Below are 24,131 nucleotides of genomic sequence, written 5' to 3'. Positions count from 1 at the left end.
ACACGTTGGCCACCCGATCTGCCTCCTTTCAAATGTTTATCAACTTCAGTATAAAAAAAATGGTTTTCACAACACACCTAGGGAAGCCTAGTTACTTACTCCCTCATAAAATCCTTTCAGGTACACTGTCTCCTTAGCCTCTGTAAGTTTCTCTTTGTCATTCTGGCTCTGGATTTTCAACTCGTCACAGACCAATGGAGCAGAAAGGCTGCCATAGCCTGGGATTTCGATGATGGGCACCTGGGAATAGCATGGTATTGTCAGGATTTGTTTCAAACTGTGTGAACGCAACACAAGTCCTGCAGGGAATTGTCTCTTGAATTTCACAGCCTTCAGTGGAAATTGTACTCCTAAGAAAATGCAGAGTCAAGTGCATTTTTCTTCCATGTTCACAATCCAACAACCAACATGGGAACTGAAACCAGAGATTTGGAGGAGAGGAAGAAAGGCATATATCTACCAATTGTGAAAATTCATGAGCATTACACTCGTTCTGTGCAAATCATACAAGTGATATTATAGAGAAAACACCTATTAAAAGCAGCTGTCAAAGTTACAGCAGTCTTTGAATTCATGCTGTTTTATACATAGTGTGCTGCTTTCCAGAATTGATTGTTAATCAAATTTGGTGGCATTCTACAAAAATTCAACACAATGCCACTAAGATCATCAGGAATTTCTGGCACTCCCCAGAGCGACTCCTGACTGCACATCTGCAAGCAATAACCCAATTTTTTCCCCTGTGCACGAGACAGACGAGGAGTACTGAGCAGCTAACTGAGAGGAGAGCAGGAACAATGCAGAAAATCTGAGATGTATTTGGCTGTAATCTATACTCTCAAAATGACATACATGGCTGAATCCCCATAAACTCCATTAGCAGTAACAGAAGTGACACAGATATAGCACTTTGCATGGAGAAGATAATATAGTCTCCATTAAATCAAGATAATCACAAAAGGTTTTAATCCACGAACAGAGACTCAAACTCTAAACTGTAGCCTCAAAGTAGCACTTGCTACAAAAATAGTTCTTTTGTGTAAAAAAAGAGTGGAGCTTTCCTCCTTCAAGACCACAGACTAACAACTGCAGTTTCACTACAATGAGAGCAAGTTCTTCTGATGCTTCAAGCTCTTTTGGCTACTAAAGGATTTTAAAAACAAAATTTCTGAAAGGTATGCAAGCTCCTAATCCAATTAAAAAAGCCATGTATATTTGAGACACACACTTGGCTGCACTCACCGGTTCAAAAGGCAGGACCATTTCATCTTTAATTCCATATTTCCCTCTTAGAGCCTACAGAAGATGTTTAAAAAAAAAGCACACTATAAAACAGAAGGATTTTTTTAACCTTATTTTTTCATTATGTGTAATTCCTTAACAAAAAGGATGACCTTCTGAATGAATAATATATCATGCTCTCAGACATGCTGTCAATCCTATTTGCCCACCACTCCTTGGGAACTAAGAAATCTGGGTTCAGCCCCCCAATTTTGCCATCAATTTCCAGTTGGTCTCAGGCAACTCATTAATCCCTGTGTGGCTCAAGTTTCCCAGTTATAAAATGGGGAAAATATTATGTCTGTACCACCCAGGGTGTTGTGAGAATAAATACATTAGCATTTGTTAGGTGCTCAGGTACCATGCTACCTAGAAAATTTATATGTCTAGACTTTAAGCTCTTCAGGGCAGGGACCAGACTCACTTATTTTTGAAACACCAAGCACGCTTTTGGTACTATATAATCAAAAGGCTGCTACTTGGCATATTTGAAATGAGTACAGTGGTCTCAACCTAGTAACCAATGGCCAAGTGACCACACTAGAGAAATCTCTCTCACACCTGGTACTAATTTCCACCTTAATAGTCTTGTCAATCCCACCCATATAATATAAAAGTGATGAGGTTCTGATACAGAATCATTTCCAAAGTCTGCATGAAAATGATACTGACGATCAGATTTTTTTAAAATATTTTTTACAAGTGGATTCCAAACTAGAGTCTGCAACACTGTACCACTTAGTTTGCACATAAGTTTAGAGGTCACTCATGGAAGTTTCCTCAACTAAAAAAAAGGTCCCCATTTTAGTTATCAATGTACTTGTTTTTGTCACTCAGAACACTCGAACTGTGAGCAATACAGATCTGAGAGGCTGACCTGTTTTTTCTTCAAATCTCTCAGGGCTGCAATGTCATCAGGAGCATCAGATGGGACACTTGTGACCACTCCAGTGCCTTGCAAAAAAATCAATCAGGTAACAAAAATCAATTCATATATACTATGAAACATGGGATGTAATGAACAGGCTCATGCAAGAAAATTACTTTTATCTTACCTTTGTTTTCCTTAATTGTGAGCATCGGAAGAGCATAGATAACTTTGTAGAAAGTTAAAGGGGCAGAGAGTGCAGCTCCAAGAATCTCCTGTCCAAGAGAGGAATATTAGAACAAGGAGCACTGTCTTGGCCTGGCTCAGAAGGAACCTGCTGAGCTGATGTTCCTTTAAACCCAGCTGGTCTTCCCCACATAGTGCAAATAGACAAATAAATTAAAAGGCCATGACACAATTCAAACTGCAGAAGCCCTTCTTCTGCAGAGTAACAAGATACCATGCATATCACTCTGTGGGACAGTATAATGGACTATTTTATTCACTACTAGGAAATGAAGTACCAGATTCTGGAAGGAATTCAGAGAAGAGCAACAAAGGATTAGAACTGGAGAACAGTACAGTGGATTATACCCATTCTCCAGACACAGAAGAATTTTGAGAAAGGGATGGTTGAGTGGGGAGAGACAAATAACTGAAAAGTGTAAACAGCAAGGAGAGAATGGATTGGTTTAGTGTGGTACATTTAGGTGAAAGGCTGAATATCAGGAAAAACTTCCAGAGGACTATTAGACTGAAAAATAGCCTCCCAATGAAAATGGAGGAAGGAACTGAGAAATTTATAGCTAAATCGAATGAAAGACTGGAAAAGCACTCGTATTGTGAGGACCATTCATGCATTGACAAAGGGTTGGAGCAGGTGTCCTAGCAGTCTTCCCCACCTCCAATTTATAAGGATTCTGTCTTTAACAAGATGGAATAGAATATTCCACTTTCTGTCCTTCATGTGACTTCGTAACACAAAGGACATTGTCAGGAAATCCAGTGCATCAAGTTTTACCAGGTGGCATTCTACTTAGACAGTGATGTAGAATGGCACACCCCAAAATGCCATTGGGTCAGCATTTTTATTCAATGTTTGTGAAGCTGAATATGCTGAACACTTGGTCCAAGCATTAAAGACAGGGAGCAGTCAAAGGAAGTAGCTATTCTCACCCAGGGTGAACTGGGTATTTCAGCAGAGAATGGTCCCAGACTCATTTAATTCATTCTAACTATTATTTTCCTTCCATCCTTTGTAGTAAAAATAATGAGTCACTGCTTTACATACTGCAACACACATTACTTGTGCCATTAGTTCTCAAATAAGATTGTGGCAACATTAATACATTTGTCCATAGATTAAGCAGCTGCACTAGTCTGGTAATCTCCTCCCCATTCTTTATCTGGACACTTAACACTCACCAAAAGCTACCAATATAGATTAAAGTGTCATCAAGTTTGTATGCCACAAGTAGGCAAAGCACAACTCCTGCAGGAGTCCATAACTTGGCCTATAAGCTGCAAGATGCTCACCTCTCCCATCAGCTCCTTGACGACAGGTACCACTCCGTTATCTTTTGTAAAGCCCTGATAGGACATGTTCCTGGCGGCTCTTTGGGTGCAGATAAAAATATCCCCATTCACAGTCTCAAAGCCAATGTACTTCATATCTGGGCGAACCCAGCAGTTAGTCTGTCCAAACATGGTCTCTGGTCTGAGAGTAGCTGCCACCAAGAAGATATTTTTTCCTTTAAGGCCACTAAAATAAGATAGGGTACATTAAAAGAAAACTAGGGTTATTACAGAGTCTGATTACTCACAAGCTAAACCTAGCCCTAAGGAAAGTTCTGTAAAGGATGAATCTGGATGGTCTATTAGGCTTTTTCACTTAATCTAATATTATAGAATTTAGTGAGTCTTTATTTAGATTAATGAATACACTGACTCAAGACAACAAACAAGACTTTCACAAGTTGGGTGTCCAACTTGAGACACTGTAAAGGAGCCCAGTTTTCAAGTGATGGATGTTCAGCACTTTCTGATAATCAGGCCCCTTTAAGGAGTCTCCAGTCATCACTTTTGAAAAATCTTAGCCAAAGCACTTTTCTCTTCCCAGTAAAGGTCACTGTTGGCCAAGAGGAATAAAGAGCAGTAAACTGTCAATTAAGTCACTAGATATGAAACTGAGCACACACTGGGAGATATTCTGTCACATATGAAAACAAATTTTGAAAGAGAAAATACTTAAGGACAGAGGTAAACGGTAATTGGGATAAAATACAACATAGTTTTACAAAAAGTAGATCGTGCCAGAGCAACCTGATCTCTTTGAGAAAAGAACTGATTTTTTTAGACAAAGGAAATGCAGTAGATCTAATCTACCTGGGTCTCTGTAAGACATCTGATACAGTTCTACTTGGGAAATTATTAGTTAAATTGGAGAAGATGGGGATTAATGTGAGAATTAAAAGGTGGATAAAGAATAGGTTAAAGAGGAGACTGAAAGGTGACCTATTAGGCAAGAGGGAAGTTACTAGTGGAGTTTCTCAGGAATTGGTCTTGGGACCAATCTTATTGAACATTTTCATTCATGATCGAGGCACAAGAAGTGGGAGTGTGCTAATAAAATTTGCGGATGACACAAAGTTGGGAGTAGAACTGAACTACTACAATAGAGCTGGAGGATCTTGAAAACTGAAATCATAGAAATGGGATTAAATTTAATAGTGCAAAGTGCAAGATCATGCACTTTGGGACTAACTACAAGAACTTTTTGCTATAAGTTTATCAGTTGGAAGTGACAGAGAAGGAGAAAGGTCTGGGTGTATCAGTTGATCATAGCATGAGCATGAGACGCCAATATGATGAACCAAGAAAAAGGCTAACGCAATCCTAGGATGCATCAGGCAAGATATTTCCAGTAGAGATAGGGAAGTATTATTGCCATTATACAAGGCATTAGTGAGACCTCATTCAGAATATTGTGTGCAGTTCTGGTCTCCTATGTTTAAGAAAGATGAATTCAAACTGGAAAAGGTGCAGAGAAGGGCTACTAGGATGATCAGAGGAATGGAAAACCTACCTTATGAGAGGAGACTCAAAGAACTTTGCCTGTTTAGCCTAATCAAACAAATATTGAGGAGAGATATGATTTCTCTCTATAAATACATCACAGCGATAACTTAACTTCTCTCCCTCTCTAGAGTTTAAGCGTCAGTGTTGACATAAGAACAAATGGATATAAACTGGCCATCAACAAGTTTAGGCTTGAAATTAGATGAAGGTTTCTAACCATCAGAGAAGCGAAGTTCTGGAACAGACTTCACAGGGTAGCAATGGGGCCAAAAAAGCTAACTTGATTTAAGACTGAGCTTGATAACTTTATTGAGGGGATAGTATGATGGTGCACATGCCATTGTAGGCAGTCTGTGACTGTTAGCAGCAAATATACCCAACAGCCAGATGATCACGATGGTCCCCACTTGCCTTGAAATTTGCGTCTATGGGAAGTGCATTTTAAATATTACAGGAGACAAAAAAATCCAGGACTTGACAGGTGAATAAGAAAACTAAGAAAAAAACAATATTGCACAGTTGTTTTACTGTAAATTTCTGCACTACACACTTTCTATTACCAATTTTAAATATTTATTAAAAACGGCTTTTGAGTTCAACTTAAAGTTTTTCCTGACCAATTGTTTTCCTTTCTTTTTGTTTAAATTAAGGAGACTGGATCCCTCTTAAATACATTTATAAAGGAGACTTGATGCCTTTCAGGAAAATACATTTTAGTCAAACACAAGGTATTAGGCTCAATGCAGAGGTAACAGTTGAAATTCTGTGGTTTATGTTACACAGGAGGTAATACTAGATGATCTAATGGTTCCTTCTGGCCGGAAAATCCATGAATCTATGAGACCTACCTTAGCTTTGCAGGGTAAGGCTCTACCACCTTCATTTTTATTAATGTATATTCTTGAGGTCCAACACCCTAAGAGTCACACACAGAGACCAGTAGTCAATATAAAAGTCTACTTATGCAGCAAAAGTACCATTTCCCAAAAATCAATTTTATATTTTGTAGTAGCACAATTCAAATGCTATTTCAGGATCTTACATTGAAACTAGACTTCCAATGATGTCAATGGGAGCTTAGCAGCATACAGACTGCAGGGCAGAGTCCTATTTATTCCTACTGATCAAACACCTTACTCATCTAAGCTATTATATTACACCACTAAAGTAAATGAATTGGACTTCGGGGTATTGAATCACGCTCGTGTGAAAGTCAGGACATCAACTGCCAGATTATCACTCAGAGAAAACTGGCTAAAGTTAACACTATCTATTGCATGTGTCACAACAATTACTATTTTTTCTAGCGACATCCAAGCTTCCCATGTATTCATAGCTTGAGATCAGATAAGTCAACATGAAAATATATTTAATAATCATTTTCGGCATAGAGCATACTTCATTATTTAAAAGTTACGTACAATATACAAAGAACTTGTGTCAAATAAAATTTATCACCTCTCCAGTTTGTCTGTCATGATCCATGCAAGGTTGTCCATCTTTTGGAGAATAAATTGTATATCTAGGAAACACCATAAATTATTATTTAGGGGTATGCACCAAAGGAGGACAAGGAGGAGGACAAGGTCCCTGGCACAAAGAACTTTGGGTGGGATTTTCAATAGCACTCAATTTGCTTAACTCTGCTACCATTAATGTCAATGAAAGTCCTACCACTGATACCAACGGAAGCAAAGTTAGGCAAATATTGAAGGCTTTTGAAAAACCTCTCCCCTGAAGCCTAAGGACCCAATTGGACAGCTGGCTGAGCTTAGTACCCCACTAATTTCAGTGGGACATCTGCATTCAGAGGGCTTGCTGGGGTGAGTCTGTATAAATTACAAAATGACTATTACTAAGTCACAGAGACACATAATATTATACCCAACTTTTTAAAGCAGTGCATAGAGGGAAATTTATATTTTTGCTAGGTTTTTAATAGTACAGACTTGGTAAATTAAAGAGAGCATATTTACCGTTTCCCAAATTTTATTTTATTTCTTTCCTTCAGTGTTAAAAATTGCCACCGTACAAATGAATCATAATAAGGGTTAACATCAGTGGTAACGAAAGAACGCCTCCAATCCACCTGAAAAGATATGCAAGTAACAGGTAAGCAAATCCAGCCAAAGATTTCTGTGAACATTCACACATAGAGCACTTGCTTCATCTCACTCATTTGCTATGTTTATTCAAACCCTACAAGGTACCTGCTCCATGAAATTTAAAAAAAAAAAAAACACCTTGATTGTTTGAACTTGTATGTATATACAAAGTCTATGCAGTTGATTGCATGTGGGTCTTTCAGAAAATACTTTCAAAAGCCTGGGTTCTGTCTTCTGTTTGCTCCATGGCACTTTTTGTAAGACCAGGGTGGTGGGGACATACTTCTCTGATGGTCTTTATGGATTCCCTTTCTCTTCTGCATGTGTTAAGCACGTTATCTACCTGGAGGCAGCTGCCTGTAAATGGCATCACATGTAAACAATCTGTAGCACCTTTCACCCCAAAATCTTTGAAGAAAAGTAAGGTATGATTATATAAAAGTCGCATCGTGCACACACACACACACGTGCACACAACACACACACACACACACACAGTCCTTTATGGACAAGCAAATTTCCATCACTGAAGCCCAGGGAGATGGCATTTCCTAAAACAAATAAATGAACAGACTCCTCTCAGTTATTTCTCTGTATTTAAATATAAAGTTTTTTGATGGTGAAAAGGGTCAGATTAAAAGAACTAAAAATCTGACATCCTCTCTATCCACAGAACAGGTGCAGCCACGAGAAACAAAGTGAAAGTTTCCCAACCAGTTACTCAACTGTGATGTGGAAGAGACTCCTTCGAGGGTTGTTCAGGCAGCTCTGTCTTCAATATACGTTCTGTTCTTGGATTTTCTACAGAGACTGCCCAAAGAAGCCACATTAGTACTAATAACGAATCAATGCACAGACATGAGACAGCAACAACTTTTGGCTATCAACCACCAGGGCAGAATCTGACGCAGTGGGAAGTCGTGGACAGCAGAACAAAACCTATCAATTACTTGCACCACCAGCAAGTCACTAGTAAGCCAGGGTCCTAAACATGAAGGAATTCCATCACTAGAGAGCAATTTGGTATTGAGCGTTTCCTGTGTGATGTGGAAGTAACTGCAGGGATAATTTGCCATTTGATATATCTTCTGGGGCAATACACAATGGGTTGTATTCCTGTCTTGCTATATGACCTTCAGTGTTTCAGGTAATCTTTGTGCATTAGCTGTAAAACTGAGATAATACTTACTGATCATACAAGGATATCGAGAAGCTTAATTAATGCTTTATAACACTTTGGATGTTCCAGTACTTACTGCACTGCCACTAATGTTAGGCAAACACATCAAGGGGAGAAGAGATCTCAACATTAATTTAGTAAAACCAGTAAGAGAATTCAGGTTTGTAACAGCATTTTAGATTTTAAACATGTACCTTCAGCCCCATGCTCTTTAGGTCCTGGAGAGCAAGGGGTGGGAAGTAATCAAGCCAATGCTCAGCCTCGGAAAACTTCACTATTTCTTCATCAGAGAGACCCAAAGACTTCATGATCCCCCATTGGTACTTGGAAGAGCCAGTCTTGGCGGCAGCTTTACTCTAAAAAGACAAGTATAATGAGCAAAAGAACATCCAAGCATGTCTCATTGTTTCTTCTCCTGCAGGGAATCATTCAATCCTAACATAACACCTTCCAATCTCTGAGATCCATACCAGTACTGCTATTTTGGCTGCTTTTCTCTGATTTAATGAGGATACACTGCAGTGGGTGCTGGTACGGTCTGCCTCACATTCACATGTGCCTACTCTAACATGCTGCAGTCAAGAGAATGAAGTTCAAATCAGTCCAAATATTTTCAGAGATCAGGGCATGCTGTGGGGAAGTTAGCAAGCACTGACTGCTACAGGCAAGGTCTTGGTCTACTAAAGATACGTTTGCAGGAAAAGGATAAGTAGCTCTGCTCTAGATCCTTCTGACTGATTGATAATCTCTTCTGCTCCTATTTTGCTTGCATATGCTAGGGACAAATAGCTGGAAATTAAGATTGAAGATTGTGGAGAAACAAAACAAAACATTCACTTGCCACAGGTCAAATTAGGCTTTGTCTACACTACGCACCTCTTAGCGAGATGGTTGTGCCACTACAGCCATGCTGCTAAAAGGCACACAGTGTAGCCACTGTTTGTCAGCAGGAGAGGGTTCTCCTGCTGACAAAAAACTTCCACCTCCAACGAGCGGTGGTAGCTTTGTTGGCAGGAGAGTGCTCCTGCCGACAAAGCATTGTTCACACTAGCGCTTTTCATAGAGAAAACTTTTGTCTTTTACGGGTGTGGTTTTTTAACATCTCTGAACAACAAAAGTTTTGTCGTTCAGTTGCCAGTGTAGACAAAGCCTTATGCAAGATCTGTTTTTCACACATACATGTGCATGGAGAGAACAGACTGTGTCCCAAATCCTTTGCTCAAAAATTATCTAACAAACCACAAATTAATCTGTGTGGAACAAGACTTAACTCCCCAAAACTTAAGTTTTCCCTGGCCCTAATATTTCTTGTATCTTCCCAAATTCATAAATCTCCTTAATAGTTTGTTTGATAAGCCACTCTTGAATATGGTTGTACTGGATACGTCTAGACAGGGTCTGACTCTCAATTGAGACCAGAGAGTCATCAGAAAATCTGGAGATGGAACTACCAATTAGGTTGTCTAATCCATCACACTGATAGAGCAGGATTGTTTCCTTCAGTATGTTTTCAAGTTCTTTGTCCAGTGTCCTTTCCAATATCCTAAGCGAGGGGGCAGACTCCATTTCCTTCAGAATATTGAAGAGCCTAAGAAAGCTCATCATTAGAAAGCTTTTGTGCATTAAAATGAGATTCTGAAGACCACATAATTAAAGTATCTTTTCAAAGCACATTAAAACATTAAAAGCACTACATTAAAGCAAAAAAATAGCTTTAACAAATGTACACTAAAAATCTGCATGTTTACATTTCTTGTGCATAGGTATATATGCCATGTGTCTATATGTATTTATACAAATACTTTCAGAAAGGTTTGATACAAAACTTTACCTTTTTGCCTTTTGCCTTGTCTCTGATGACCACTTCCTCCTCTTTTCTAGCAGCCATTTCTTCCTCTTCCTCCTCCTCATCAGGGAACTCAGGTGGGCAGCCATATAATTCCATTTCTCTTTTCAGTTTATCTGCACAAGCCTAAATAAAAAGTCACTGGTAACCTATCAGGACTGCTCAGTGGCTAAGGCTGGAACAATTATCAATAACTGATTTTATATCAATTATTTATGTACTTGAAAGATTATATTTATAAAATTTTCTATCGCAGGACTCAGCTTTAGATCTACTTTTCCACTAGAGCAATTTAAACCACTTCTGGAGACTCCTGATAAGTTGCAAGTGTCCTGGCTTGTAGTTCACTAATTTCCCCCAATTCACTACTATCCTGTCCATCTTTGACCACTGGCGAGGAATTGAAAAACTTCTCCTCCACTTCATATTTTAATTAGTGATGGAATAGGAAAGCAATTATCAAGCCTCATTTATAATCAGGACATCTTATTAGCCATTAATCAATAAAAAAAATTATTAGTCACTGCTCATTTTTATCATAGTCCTAGGTGCATAAGCAATGTTGGCTATGCAGGAACAAAGACATAATCTGCTTGTAAGTTTTGCAGCTATGAAGTAACTTTAGAACATAAAAATAGATTATTAAAAGGCCCTTGTGCACTGATAACATTGGATACACCCAAATGACTCAGATTGTAAGATCTTTGCAGCAAGTCATTCATTAGGTGTTTGTACATAATAAACCTGGTTGTGGCCTTTAGGTCCCATTGCAATATATATTTATTAATTAATAAATAATATTAATTAATAAATATATAAGGCATCAGAGGAGAGATGTACCCCACCAGCTCCCTGGCTGCATATACTGGAGAATAACATAGCAATCAATTCCATCCTATGCAGGTCAGCTAGAATTACCATGGCAAGAATTTAATCCTATCCACTATAATCTAAAATACCATCTTCTTCCTAGGACATGTCCAAATCCAAGTACTGTGGATTCTGTCTATACCTATTATGACAGGGGATGCCACACATCAGTGTGGGTGTGGAAAGGACATAAATATGATCTAAATGCTTTGGTTTGAGACAAAGGTGTTAATTTCCAGACGCGCCCACAGGAGATAGTTTTCAAACTGTAAAAATCCTAAAATTTGACAGGTTGCAGTTCAAACTGCATCTATGCATTCTTCAATCAGTTCAATCAATACTTTGAATATGCAGTATAGGGCTAATTGAAAATTTCATTTAAATACAGAACTATGCTGAAGAGACCTACTTAACTCAGAGCAGTCTTACCTTAATAGGCATGCCAGTACAATGGAGGCCAAATGGGAACAGGCAATTCTTTCCTTTTAGCCTTTGATACCCAACGGCAAACTACAGAAAGTTTTTAAAAAAAAGCATCCATCACAAATATGAAGTAATAACCGCAAAAAGCTATAGCAGGTGACTTGACACACTAAGTCCTTAACCTCTGACTCAGATTCATTTTGCAGTCAAAATTACTAAAAATACAGAAAGCGGTGAATACTGTCTAATGATCTGAGTGAAGGAATGGAAATCAGGACTATATTCTCAGTTCTGCCACTGACTTGCTGTGAAACCTTGAGCAATTCATTCAGTCTATATCTCAGGTTCCCCACCTGAAAAGCAAAATCAATACTTACCTATATGACAGATCCCACAAGACTTGACTGACTAATATTTGTAAAGCACTGAGTTTCCATGGATTAAAAGAGTGCACAGCAGTATCATCATAATATAAACTGTTGACTCCAAGACACGATACATGGAAGGTGAGCATGAACTTAAGTACGGCACACATTGTACTTTCACTAAATAAGCAGTGAAATTCTACACAATTATTCTAATGATCTAGACTAATAATCTTCTTCATAAATATTTATATTAAGAAAGGAAAGGGACCAGCAGTTCCCCTTATAATGTTTCTGTTCAATTGGCACAGATCAACAAAGAGGAAAAAACAGTGTCACGTAGATAACAATGAATAATACATTAATGAATGACATGGTCTGTTCAGCCTGTATGAGTGCCAAAAAGACACTGCTAAACTGAAGGATCAAATGGTAGTTAAGATGTGATGTCTCTGAACTTCAGGGATAGAATTCATGCTGTGCACCATTAGGAAAGTTGGAATTCTCATCTTTCTCATATTATGTATCATTCTTCTCTAGCCCAGCAAGTCACAAACATTGCACCTTGAAAAAATATTTCCGTTGTGATTATAGCGACTTTCTTATGCCATCCACACTTCGAATACAGTATGATTTAAGCAGACAATACTATGAAAACCAGTATAACTATAAATCACTGCTTTACATGGTCTCTCTAGTGGTAGAATTTCAGAAAATAGCCTACTTTTGGATACAAACAAGTGTGTGCACAAACACATATGGTGGATTTTGTACATGCATAGCTGTTAGGATTTAAAAATACTCGAATGTGGGTTTTAGAGCTTGCACAAAAGAAAGATGTGTTGAGGTTTCTTTGGAAATCTCAGACCTTAATCTTCTAACTCGTGTGAGAAAGCAGCTGTTAAAATCATGACAAATTTGAAATGGGAGTACAAAAATACAAGACGGGATAATCAGAATGATCTGGCTTTACAGTCCAACACCTCTCAGTCTGCTGGGATTAGAAACATTTTACCTTTTACTTACTGGATTACTTACTTATGTAAGGACAGAGACATTAAAATGTAGAGAAAACAGAAAAATTGGCATCTTAAGTCTTTGTTATTACTAAGACAAGAGAATAATAAGTGAGGCACTCTGATGGCTCAACAACATTTGCTCTGAGGAGGCATTAAAATAAAAAGCTATTAGGAAAGAGAAATTCTTACCTCACATTTAGATAAAGAAAATGTGTGTCCGAGATGAAGGCGACCATTCATATATGGGTATGGAAAGGTGACGAAGTACTTCCCTTTACTGAGGAAGGATTAAAAAGATGTTTAAAAGGCCACCATAACCAGCTTTTAAAGTGAATTTCAGAATAAGAGACTGGCACCACCTATTATTTTAAATGAATTAATCTATTAAACAAACAGTCTTAAATTAACGGTTTAGCTACCGTTGATCCACAACTATGAAAATGTAAGCGTCCCCAGTAACAACATTTATTTGGTTATAAGCAAAATGTCTTCATAAACAAACTGAATACTGTTCTAACAAGATACGTGGTAACTAGATGCAGCATCTTCCAGTGGACTAAGAACCAAGAAACACTTGAGTTCTAATCCTGGTTCTGCCAGTGACTTGATGTGTAGCCTTGGATAAGTCATTTACTTAACCTATCTATGGCTCAGATTCTCCACCTGCAACAATGGCACCAGTGTTCTTTACAGAGCATGGTGTATAAGCCAATGAGTTCTTTAATGGCTGCCGAGTCCAATGCGCAAGTGACTGTCCTGTCACACCCACACACTAGCAATGCTCTGAATCAGAGCAGCAGATCCTTTCCTCCTCTGATGCCGGTCATCACAAAGCTTGATCAAGTTCATCTTGCAATGCCCCGCTCCATCTACAAACTGACTCCACCAAAGAGTGGCATTCTGCATTCCTTTCCCAATCATTCACAGAGATTCCAAAGGAATTCCAAAGCATTCTGAAATCTGTGCAGCAGTCTGCCTCTCTTTCCAGACCCTTTTGCGAGCTTCAAAGTACAGCATGCTCTTCAGGATCATGTAATCCAGCATTCACTTGCTATGTCCAAGCTACCTGAGTCTTTTCTTACTAATCAACATTCCAGTGAATAACATATCAGCACAATTTAACACTTCCACATTTGTCACCCTGTCTTGCCATCTTATTTGAAGAATTTTATGCAAGCACCGGATATGAAAACTGTTTAGCCTTTTGGTTTGTGTGGTGTAAGTCGTCCGTGTTTCTGAGCCATATAGAAGAGTGGATAAAACATATGTCTCATAAACACGGATTTTCACTTTAGTTGACAATTTATTATTGTTCCAGGCTCTATATCGAAAAAGACCAAAGTTCCTGGCTGCTTTGCTGATTCTACTAGTGAGCTCAGCATCAAGATCTACATTGCTATTTAGATTCTTACCCTCAAGCTTCATTAGCTATGGATTTCTGTTCTAAGATTGTCCAGTGTAGTTATTCTTACATTGATGGCTGTATGCATTAAATGAGTAAATACACAAAGCATCATTAAGGCAGTTTTCTGAAGGAAGGACAGTCTAAAAGCCATGGAAGAGCAGCTATTTCCTATCATACATCTAGGACAAGCTACTACCACAACTATTGTTGCTTAGGGCTGATCTTGAAGACCACCCAGAAGCACAGGAGCTGGAACAGTTTTTATAGCGAGGATATTGAGAGCCATTGAACCAAACTGTAAACCCTGTATATAATGGAAACCACTTCAACCCAGTGAGCACGGCAGCACCCCCAGCAACAGAAGCTTCAGCTCATGCAGAATGCAGCCACCCACATTGTGAGTCATATTATCAGTTTTTAAAAGTGTATTTATTTGTACTCTCCTCATTGTCTGGGCACATGTATGATAACTTGAAAACATTTAAACAAGTAACAGGAAGACAACAAAACTGACTCCCTCCTCAGACCCACAAGAAAACAACTACTCAGGCTGCCTTATTCAAGCAAAAGTAAGGATGTTAATCCAATCACAATATTCTCTATAATTCAGATAGGAGCCATCGCCATTATCACACTAAATTTAAAGAACTAGGAGAGGTAAAAGTAGCGGTGCCTATTATGAACTGATGGTATGTTTCAAGCTAACAGGCTTTTTTGCACCAATGGACAGGTAAGCAGATTCTAGATCTGAGGGATGCACCCCATATCTCCCCAAACACATTCTGCTTTCATCCCACCCAGCTTCAAAACTAGTGACTCTTAGTAAGAGAGTCCCAGCTGATTTCAGCTATCAAATTGTATAAAATACTTTACATGTTTATGGTGCTTTTCATCTGAGGATCTTAAAACACTGCAGACACTGAAGCCTCAGCAGCCCTGTGATGTGGGTATTTATCTTCATTTTTAAAGATGGTGACACAGACACAGAGAGATTAAAGTAAGGATTTCACTCAACTGCCTAAGTAATTTAGGAGCATAAGTCCCACTGCTTTTCAGTGGAATTGTGCTCCTAAGTCACTTAAGCACTTTTGAAAATCCTACCCTGAGTCAGAAGCAGAGCTGGAAATACAACTCAGTATCTCCGGACCATCCTGTTTTCGCCAACAGAATGGTGTTCCTGCCAGAAGCACAAACATGTTCTGCTGACATGCATCCAGTGCTTACAGGTACAATTCAAATGGTTGGTTATCGTTAGAGCCCTACCAAATTCATGGTCATGAAAAAGGGGATCCCCCCTGTAAAATCTGGTCTTTTGTGTGCTTCTACCTATACTAAACAGATTTCATGGGGGAGACCAATGTTTCTCAAATTGGGGGTCCTGACCCAAAAGGCAGTTGTGTGGGGGTCACAAGATTATTTTAAGGGGTTGCAGTACTGCCACTCTTATTTCTGTGCTGCCTTTAGAGACCGGTGGCCAGAGAGCAGCAGCTGTTAGCCAGGCACCCAGCTCTGAAGGCAGCATCCCCCCAGCAGCAGCACAGAAGTAAGGGTGGCAATACCAGACCATGCCACCCTTATTTCTGCAATGCTGCCTTCAGAGATGGGCAGCCAGAGAGTGGCAGCTGCTAACTGAGGGCCCAGCTCTGCAGGCAGCAGCTCAGAAAGGTGCCGATACCATACTATGCCATCTTTACTTCTGCAGTGCTGCTGTCGGTAGCTTCTGCCTTCAGAACTGAGTTCTCGGCCAGCAGTCACTGCTCTCCAGCTTCCCAGCTCTGAAGGCAGCGCCGCCACCAGCACCAGTGCAGAAGTAAGGGTAGCAGTACCCCAATCCTTCCCCCCACAATAAACTTGTGACACCCACACACAAAACTCCTTTTTGAGTCAGGATCCCCTACATTTACAACACCATGAAATTTCAGATTTAAATAGCTGAAATCATGAAATTTACAATTTTTAAAACCCTGTGACCATGAAATTGACCAAAATGGGCCATGAATTTGGTAGGATCCTAGTTATAGTCTTCAGAGTTCTGAATATTCTGGGACTAAGGTAACATGGAGGTGGTGTCTCACCTAACTCAAGAAGTATTACATTCAGCAGGGAAAATTCTATAATTAGACTTCATCTTGACAGATAAAGAGGAATTGATTGCAGAACTAAAAATTAGTGGTAGCGTAGGTACAAGCAATCAAGACTTGATTTTTTCTGTGCAAACAGAATAAAAGGCCAAACTAGTCTTTTATATAATGGATGCTTTAAAAAAGTCAGTTTCACAAAGCTGAAAACAATTATGAGCCAAACTGGCTGTGGGAAAGAATTTAAACACAATATATAAATGATAATTGGGAACTGTTTAAGAAATTTAACGAATGTCCATGAAGCCACCGTCAAGAAATAAGGCTACGCTGGTTAAAAAACTAACCTGTCTTAGAGGGGAACTGAAAACAACTATAAAAAAATAAAAATACAACATAACAAAAGGAAGAAACAGCATTGATAGCAACCAAAATAGATAAGAAATTAGGCATCATATAAATTTAATAAGGGAGCCAGAAGGGCACAATGAAAAATGTATGGTCAGCAGAATTAAGGACAATAAGGAGTTTTTCTAATTATATTAAGCACAATGGTATTGGTCCATTTCCACATGGAAATGACAGAATTGTCAACAATAAAGAAGAAAAAGCAGAAGTATTTAATAAATATTTCTGTTCTGTATTTGGAAAAAAGCCTGATGATGTAGTCATATCACTTTCCATTCCAACAATAATTCAGGAGCATGTTAAACAGCAGCTGTTAAAGTTAGAGATTTTAAAATTAGCACGTGCAGATAACTTCCATTCGAGTTTTAAGAGAGCTGGCTGATGGACTCTCTGGACTGTTAATGTTTATTTTCAATAATTTTCAAATCAAGACTGGAATTTTTTTAAACAGGAATTAATTCAGGGAAGTCCTATGGCCTGTGTTATGCAACAATTCAGACTATATGATCACAGTGATCCATTCTGGCCTTACAATCTATTAATGTGAATCTATCAAACCTTTTTATCTCATTGTAGCGTTTAAGACTGATAGGGATGTTCCTGCTGTCAGTTTCTAGGACCGAATCCAGGAATGCCAGCACAGCTCTCAGCAGCAGACCTTCACTTTCATAACTTGCTCCCCCTGCTCATCTAGAAGAGCTCAGGCTCAGTACAATGTAAGACATACCCTATTTGGTGACTTGGTTGACTCCTAATTAGACTATTCAAGGGACAAGCTGTTCGCAGAGGGCTTCCTGGCTGCACCAATGACATGGAAACTCTCTGTTTTGTGGTCGTTCTAGCTAGTTTCACCTATTTTAACTTTTACAAATAGTGCCAAGAGTTCAAAGCCATAGGACCTTAACCCCCAAAATAAATAGAACTGCATGCTAACTAGAAGTATAAACAGCTTAATTTAGCAAAGCTGCTTTCATTCCATTTACGAATAGAATGATTGTATGTTACCATAGTGCCCCGTGGAATTCCAGATTAAAGGATTTATTACAGTAAAATTGTCTATGGAGTGCTGATCTGTAGCTTTCCTTTGCAGTCTGAAACTTTAAAACATTAATAGTTCTGGATTTAAATCCATGACCTTTTGGGAGGATAACATCATGAATATTAAAGATAAGGGATTGCAGCTGCCCCATATAAAAGCTGTCCGATGTATCCGCCTGAAATCTGAACAAGGAAAATAACCACATGTGGTTTGCTGCACTAGTTCTCTTAGCATTCAGAGATTGTTTGCCACTTTCGAGTCACCAATTATCTGATTCAGGGAGCAGTTTTGCAGGAACTGCAGACCGCTTCATATTGAAATATTAAGACCAACAAATCTTTACCAGGACCACAAAGTATGGGAAATCATCTGGTCACAGAGAGGATCTCAGAAACACCCTCACTCACTGATGTCAGCAGCATCTGCTGCTACAAAAGAAATGGAAGAAATCTCTTTCAGCTCATTGATATTTTAGCCAACATATATGTGTCACTGCTTTACAAACTGTCAGCAACGGAGATTCCCACATAATGTAGAAACAGAAAAAATATTTCAGATTATGTAAAAACAGAGTGGTTGGAAAATGGGGTGGGCAAAAGTTTTCGACTGAAAAAAATTTCCATCAAAGACATTCCAACCAACTCTATTTAGATTTGAAGCTTTCCCTCCCCACACAAAGGGGTTACCTTGTCCGGCTCCCAATATCAGATGCGTTAACCTCAAACACTCGCGCATCATCCCACTTCTGCTGGATTTCTTTTTCAATTTTCTTCAGGAAGTCCACTTTTGCTGTCCCTTTCCGTTCCTATTCAACACAAGAGGAAAAATATCTAACCACTTGGCCAACCATTTACCATATTTCTGCACTCATTATACCACAGAACAGTTCTGCATTCATTTTGTAATTGGACATTAGAACTGTATCTCAGATTTCCAATCATCATTCTGGAGTACACAAAACTGGAGCACTCTGCCATCTATCAAAAAGTTAATATGTCTCCTAGTCTCCTAAGATTTTTTTTTAAAAGGTTAAAACTAGTGTCACCTGGTTAAAATTCAGTGAATATTGTAAAATGTTTAGGACTCAGATAATGTTGCATATTTACAAAGCATTATTATAAATATTAATGAATCCTCATAAATTTGCTACCTAAATGAAGTACCATTAACTTTTCTATCTCTGTTTCCATGATAGCAAATAGGGATGAGCGATTTGCATTAGGTTAGAACTCCTAAATTCCTACCGCACTCCCATTTGGTCAGATAACTAAACCATGCTGGCTCCGTATTAGCTCCAAGTCAGTCTTAGGAAGCCACTTGCAATTAAGCCTCCTGTCCTGGAGCCCTATTGCTAAATCATCTGTCTTTACTTCACAACTAAATTACCATAGACTTGTGCCTTACAGAGTTCCCACCCTCGACATTAGGGAAAAAAACAAAGCAAACCATAAGTGGTTTGGCTCAATTTGTGTCCCTAAAGACCAAGGAGTTAGGAAGTTTAAAAATAAAAATACAGGTTGGTTTATTTTGCATAGTTTTAAAAGGATAGCAAGGCTTTCAGTACATAGCCTTTGGCAAAGAGTGTTGTTGCAGGAGTGATAAAGTACCAAGAGGCTATACTGAATGCTTTGTCATCACCAGCATGAGTTCTAAAACATGAAAGCACTGGCACAAAGGGACCATTTGGACAATAAATTGTAACAGTTAATCCAAAACCATTAACATTCTTTCCAAACCGATTGAAGTTGATCTCCACTTTATACCACAGACAGGAATTAGCCCTTGCTGATTGATCTCACCAGCCTTGTACCACCATACTTCTAACTTAACTTTGGTTTTCTATTGAATTTAAAATATTACACCTCTACCCCGATATAATGCAGCCCAATATAACATTAATTCAGATATAACTTGGTAAAGCAGCGTTCCGGGGGAAGGCAAGGCTGCGCACTCTGGTGGATCAAAGCAAGTTCAATATAATACGGTTTCAGCTATAATGCAGTAAGATTTTTTGGCTCCCGAGGACAGTGTTATATCGAGGTAGAAGTGTACTACTCTTGATCTTACCTTAAAGAGTGACAATACTTGAACAAACTGTTCCCTGCCACTATAGTGCCTGAACGAGCTTCAGGACGTTGATATTGTGATGAGCGATTGACCCACATATGGCAGTATCCCTAAGATTTAATCATGTGATAAGACCAAAAATCTCAAAGGAAGTAATTAATACTCTTCTTCCAAGACAGAAGCATTGATGTAGCCATCAGCAGCATACAAAGGGCCTTGCAAATGTGCGTCAAGAAAGCCTTATAAGCACATCATGGCTGCAGCCTATGCCTGGGCAGTCACTGTGTTGTCAAGTAATGACAGCGGTTAGAAAAGGAATGACAAGTCATGCTTCTCTATTCCTATTTCTCTCACTAATTCACTGTGTAATGCTGGACGAGTCTCGACTTAACTGTGCTTCAATTTTCCCCATACAGGAAATGGAAATAACACTTCCTACAAGTGCAAGAGAGCAGAATCTGCTTGCATTATTGCATATGAAGTACAAGATCTTTGGCTAAAAGGTTTTAATAAACTAAGTTGCATTAGTTTATATGCAACGAACACTGATACATTTTTAAAATGTTTTCATATACATATACTTTCCCACAAAACACAACTACTGGAACCATCAAGACCTACACAACGTTAAGAAACCACATGATGCTATTCCTTCTCTCTATTCTGCATACTCATTGTTTGTTACCAGCTCTCGTGTACTGTCCAACATTATGACTATTTAAGTCAGACTACTGACATGCATAAAGTTTAATGTATATAGAGAGAGAGACAAGATGGGTGAGGTAACATCTTTTATTAGCTCAACTTCTGTTGGTGCGAGAGAGACAAGCTTTCAAGCTACACAGAGCTCTTCTTCAGGTCTGAGAAAGGTACTCAGAATGTCACAGTTAAATACAAGGTTGAACAGATAGTTTAGCATAAGTAGTTGGCATATATCCTAAGGGACCATTCAAGGGGAACATCTGAACTAAAATTCCACCCACCGAGAGGTGGAGGTGGCCCAGGGGCAGACCCCCTATTATAAGGGTGCATCAAGTGTCTTCTGACATTGGACTTTCAGCCCATCAAGAGCTTGCGGTCCCACACAGGAACAGAGCAAATGGCGAACACTCTCTATGGTCAACCAGCAAAGCGTTGAAGCAGAAGATTCAAGGAGAACTGGTTTCAAGACAGGGACTTGACGGTAAGCAATTTGTGGTTGGGATTGTGTCTACCTTTACCTGTCTGTAAATTACCCAATATGCTTGTGAGCACAGATTTAAATAAACCAGTGGTCCCCAAACTTTTCAGGGTCATGCCCCCTCTTACCTTTGTCAGTGTCATTCCCCACCACCACCAAGGAGCTCAGCCGTGGCTTCCAGGAGAGAGGGAAATGCAGACAAGGGTAAGGGGGCTGCAGCTGGGGGCAGGTCTAAGGCCAGGGGCCAAAGCTGGGGGGGCAGGGCCACAGCCAGGTGCTGAGGCTGGGGCAGGGCCAGGCGTGGGCCTGAGAGCTGGGGCCACAGCTGAGGCTGGAGCAGAGCTGGGGGTGGAACAGGGCTGGATAGCGCTCCCTCCCTGCTCCCTCCCTGCCCCCTCGTGGGGACTGACCCATCCCCCACCTCCCCCCAGAACATTCCTCTGCACCTCCCCACTGGGGGCACCCCACAGTTTGGGGACCTCTGAAATAAAAAGGTGCCATTGAAAGGCACGGAATGACTATAAACCATACAAACGGCATTACATAACCTGATTAAATGTTTCAAATCTACCTCATCTACTGGCATCTTCTTGTTCTCCTATGCTTGATACAGAAGTATCCCTATATTTGAGATTAAAATGGATACTCGTAATCTCTTAACAATATTTTTTCCATTGTCTATGCAATGGACAGTGATATTCCAAACATCTTATTAGTATATGGACCTTACACCAGTGGTTCTTAACCAAAGGTCTGGGGCCATAAGCTGGTTTCAGGGGGTCCACAAGCAGGGCAACTCACTGGGGCCCACGGCAGAAAGCTGAAGCCCCACCACATGGGGCTGAAGCCCAGGGCCCTGATCTCGGCCTTCCAGGTGAAGCCGAAGCCCGAGCAATGTAGCTTTGAGGGGGCCCCATGGGATGGGGCCCCAGGCCATCTGCTCTGGTTGCTACCCCTTTATGCCAGCGTTGGCTTTTATACACAGAAAACCAGTTACTGTGGCACATGTGGGCCATGGAGTTTTTATAGCATGTTAGGGGAGGCCTCAGAAACAAAAAGGCTGAGAACACCTGCCTTACACAATGAGAAGAGATGAACCAAGGTCTTATTTTTAAATTTTGTTACAAAAATTTTTATAGTTGCCAAAATTTAAGTTTAAGTAATCTTGCCTGTTCTTTCAAGGGAAAGTGCCACTTTTCACTGGAGCTGTCCTGCATTTTACAAGACACTGACTATTGTACTACACCAATCCTAGATAGCTTTGGGTACTGTTTCAACACCATGGCATAATTGTTACTACACTGTAAAACAAAAATCCTCTGGCAGGACAGCCTAAAAAGGAAGAACTCCTTAAGTGCACGTGCCATATTGACAGGCCAAAGTCAAGCAACAGCATACATGCCATATGCTAGTTAAAGCACAGCACTGGGCGTCAACATAGGTTCTTTCCCAAGCTCTGCTACTATCCCACTCTGTAACCTTGGGCTAGTCACTTTACCTGTCAGTGCCTCATCTTCCCCTTTTCTAAAAGAGAGAGAACAGCTTCACAAGGCATTGTGAAGTTCAGGGAATCCATGGTAGAAAATTGTTTTGAAATCCTTTCACAGAAGGCATGACAGGAAATGGAGCATGCACAAGCCCCTGATAAATACAGAGACTGTATGGACCCATGTAGAGTGCAGTCTGCTGTCATAGTTACCTGCTGTGGCAGGGGTTCTCAAGCTGGGGGTCACAATGTTATTACATGGGGGGGGGGTCACAAGCTGTCAGCCTCCATCCCACATCCACTTTGCCTCCAGCATTTATAATAGTGTTAAATATGTAAAGAAGTGTTTTTAATTTAAAAGGGGGGTGGTCACTCACAGAGGCTTGCTATGTGAAAGGGGTCACCAATACAAACGTTTGAGAACCACTACGCTACAGGGAGTTCACAGCCCCAACCCTTCTCCCTGTGGGACAATGCACAGCCTCCCTCCCCCCCAAAACACACACACTTTTTGCCCTGTGGCATACAACACACTAGCCACAGTCTCTCTCCCTGTGGGTCAATTCACAGCCCTCCGGTCCCCCTAGCCCTAGCCTCTCACCCTATGGGACAACGTACAGCCTCCTGGTCCCCCCAGCCCCAGCCCCTCACCCTATAGGACAATGTACGGCCCCTGGTGACCCCAGACCCAGCCCCTCACCCTGTGGGACAATGCACAACCCCTGGTGGCCCCAGACCCAGCCCCTCACCCTGTGGGACAATGCACAGCCCCCACCACCCCAGCCCCAGCCTCTCTCCCCTGGGACAATGCACACACAGACACCCAACCTCTCGCTCTCTTACCTGGTGCCCCTGGGACACAGCCCCATACTCACCATCATCCTATTGTTTGCGACCGGGGTTCCGACTCCCTAGCTGGCCTCCGCAGCCTTCTCCACGCTGTACCGGCTGCCTGCCACAGTCCCCCAAGCGCACGCACAGAACGCTACCGCAAGGCCTCGCGGGAAATGTAGTTCTCCGCTCTGCCAGTCTAACGCTGAAGCCGGGGCTGAAACACTACAGATCCCAGAAATCTCCGCGCCGCCGGGCGCATGGCTGGCCCACGACAAGCTCCCAGAGGCCTCGCAGCGGTACTACAAGTCCCATCATGCTCATCATTGGGCTATACCAACCCTCAAAGATAGGGAAGTATCAAGTTTCCCCTCCTTAGTGGTTGGGGCTGGGAGAAGGGGTAGGATTGGGGTTACTGTTGCCCCTTGCAAGGCCGGCTTTAGGAAGTGCGGGGCTCAAGTCGAACATTTTCGGTGGGGCCTTGGCAGGGATGACTTAAGAAAAAAGTGGAAAAAAAAGCCTCTCATTTCTTTCATGTATTATTTACTTTCCATAACTATATTAATAATAAAATTATATACATTGCAGCATATATGCTGTTG

The 24,131-nt window shown here is 40.4% G+C and overlaps 1 protein-coding gene across 1 annotated transcript in view; it reads right to left on the bottom strand.

Moving 5' to 3' along the window:
- LARS1 (leucyl-tRNA synthetase 1) overlaps nt 1-23,682 on the bottom strand; it is a 48,166-nt gene extending 24,484 nt beyond the window's left edge. The window contains exons 1-14 of the mRNA XM_032801441.2: nt 23,574-23,682; nt 18,652-18,770; nt 13,225-13,312; nt 11,658-11,738; nt 10,344-10,484; nt 8,707-8,868; nt 7,204-7,316; nt 6,686-6,749; nt 6,076-6,143; nt 3,686-3,911; nt 2,337-2,424; nt 2,159-2,235; nt 1,243-1,296; nt 100-240 (exon numbers count right to left, since the gene is read on the bottom strand). Of these exons, the coding sequence (XP_032657332.1) occupies nt 100-240; nt 1,243-1,296; nt 2,159-2,235; nt 2,337-2,424; nt 3,686-3,911; nt 6,076-6,143; nt 6,686-6,749; nt 7,204-7,316; nt 8,707-8,868; nt 10,344-10,484; nt 11,658-11,738; nt 13,225-13,312; nt 18,652-18,770; nt 23,574-23,579 (1,428 nt within the window). The 5' untranslated portion in view covers nt 23,580-23,682. The remainder of the gene's footprint in view (nt 1-99; nt 241-1,242; nt 1,297-2,158; nt 2,236-2,336; nt 2,425-3,685; nt 3,912-6,075; nt 6,144-6,685; nt 6,750-7,203; nt 7,317-8,706; nt 8,869-10,343; nt 10,485-11,657; nt 11,739-13,224; nt 13,313-18,651; nt 18,771-23,573) is intronic.
- Nucleotides 23,683-24,131: the final 449 nt, after the last annotated feature.

The sequence above is a fragment of the Chelonoidis abingdonii genome, chromosome 7 (genome assembly GCF_003597395.2).
Source record: "Chelonoidis abingdonii isolate Lonesome George chromosome 7, CheloAbing_2.0, whole genome shotgun sequence".
NCBI classification, from domain to species: Eukaryota; Metazoa; Chordata; order Testudines; family Testudinidae; genus Chelonoidis; species Chelonoidis abingdonii.
This window is presented reverse-complemented; position numbering and strand designations above follow the sequence as displayed.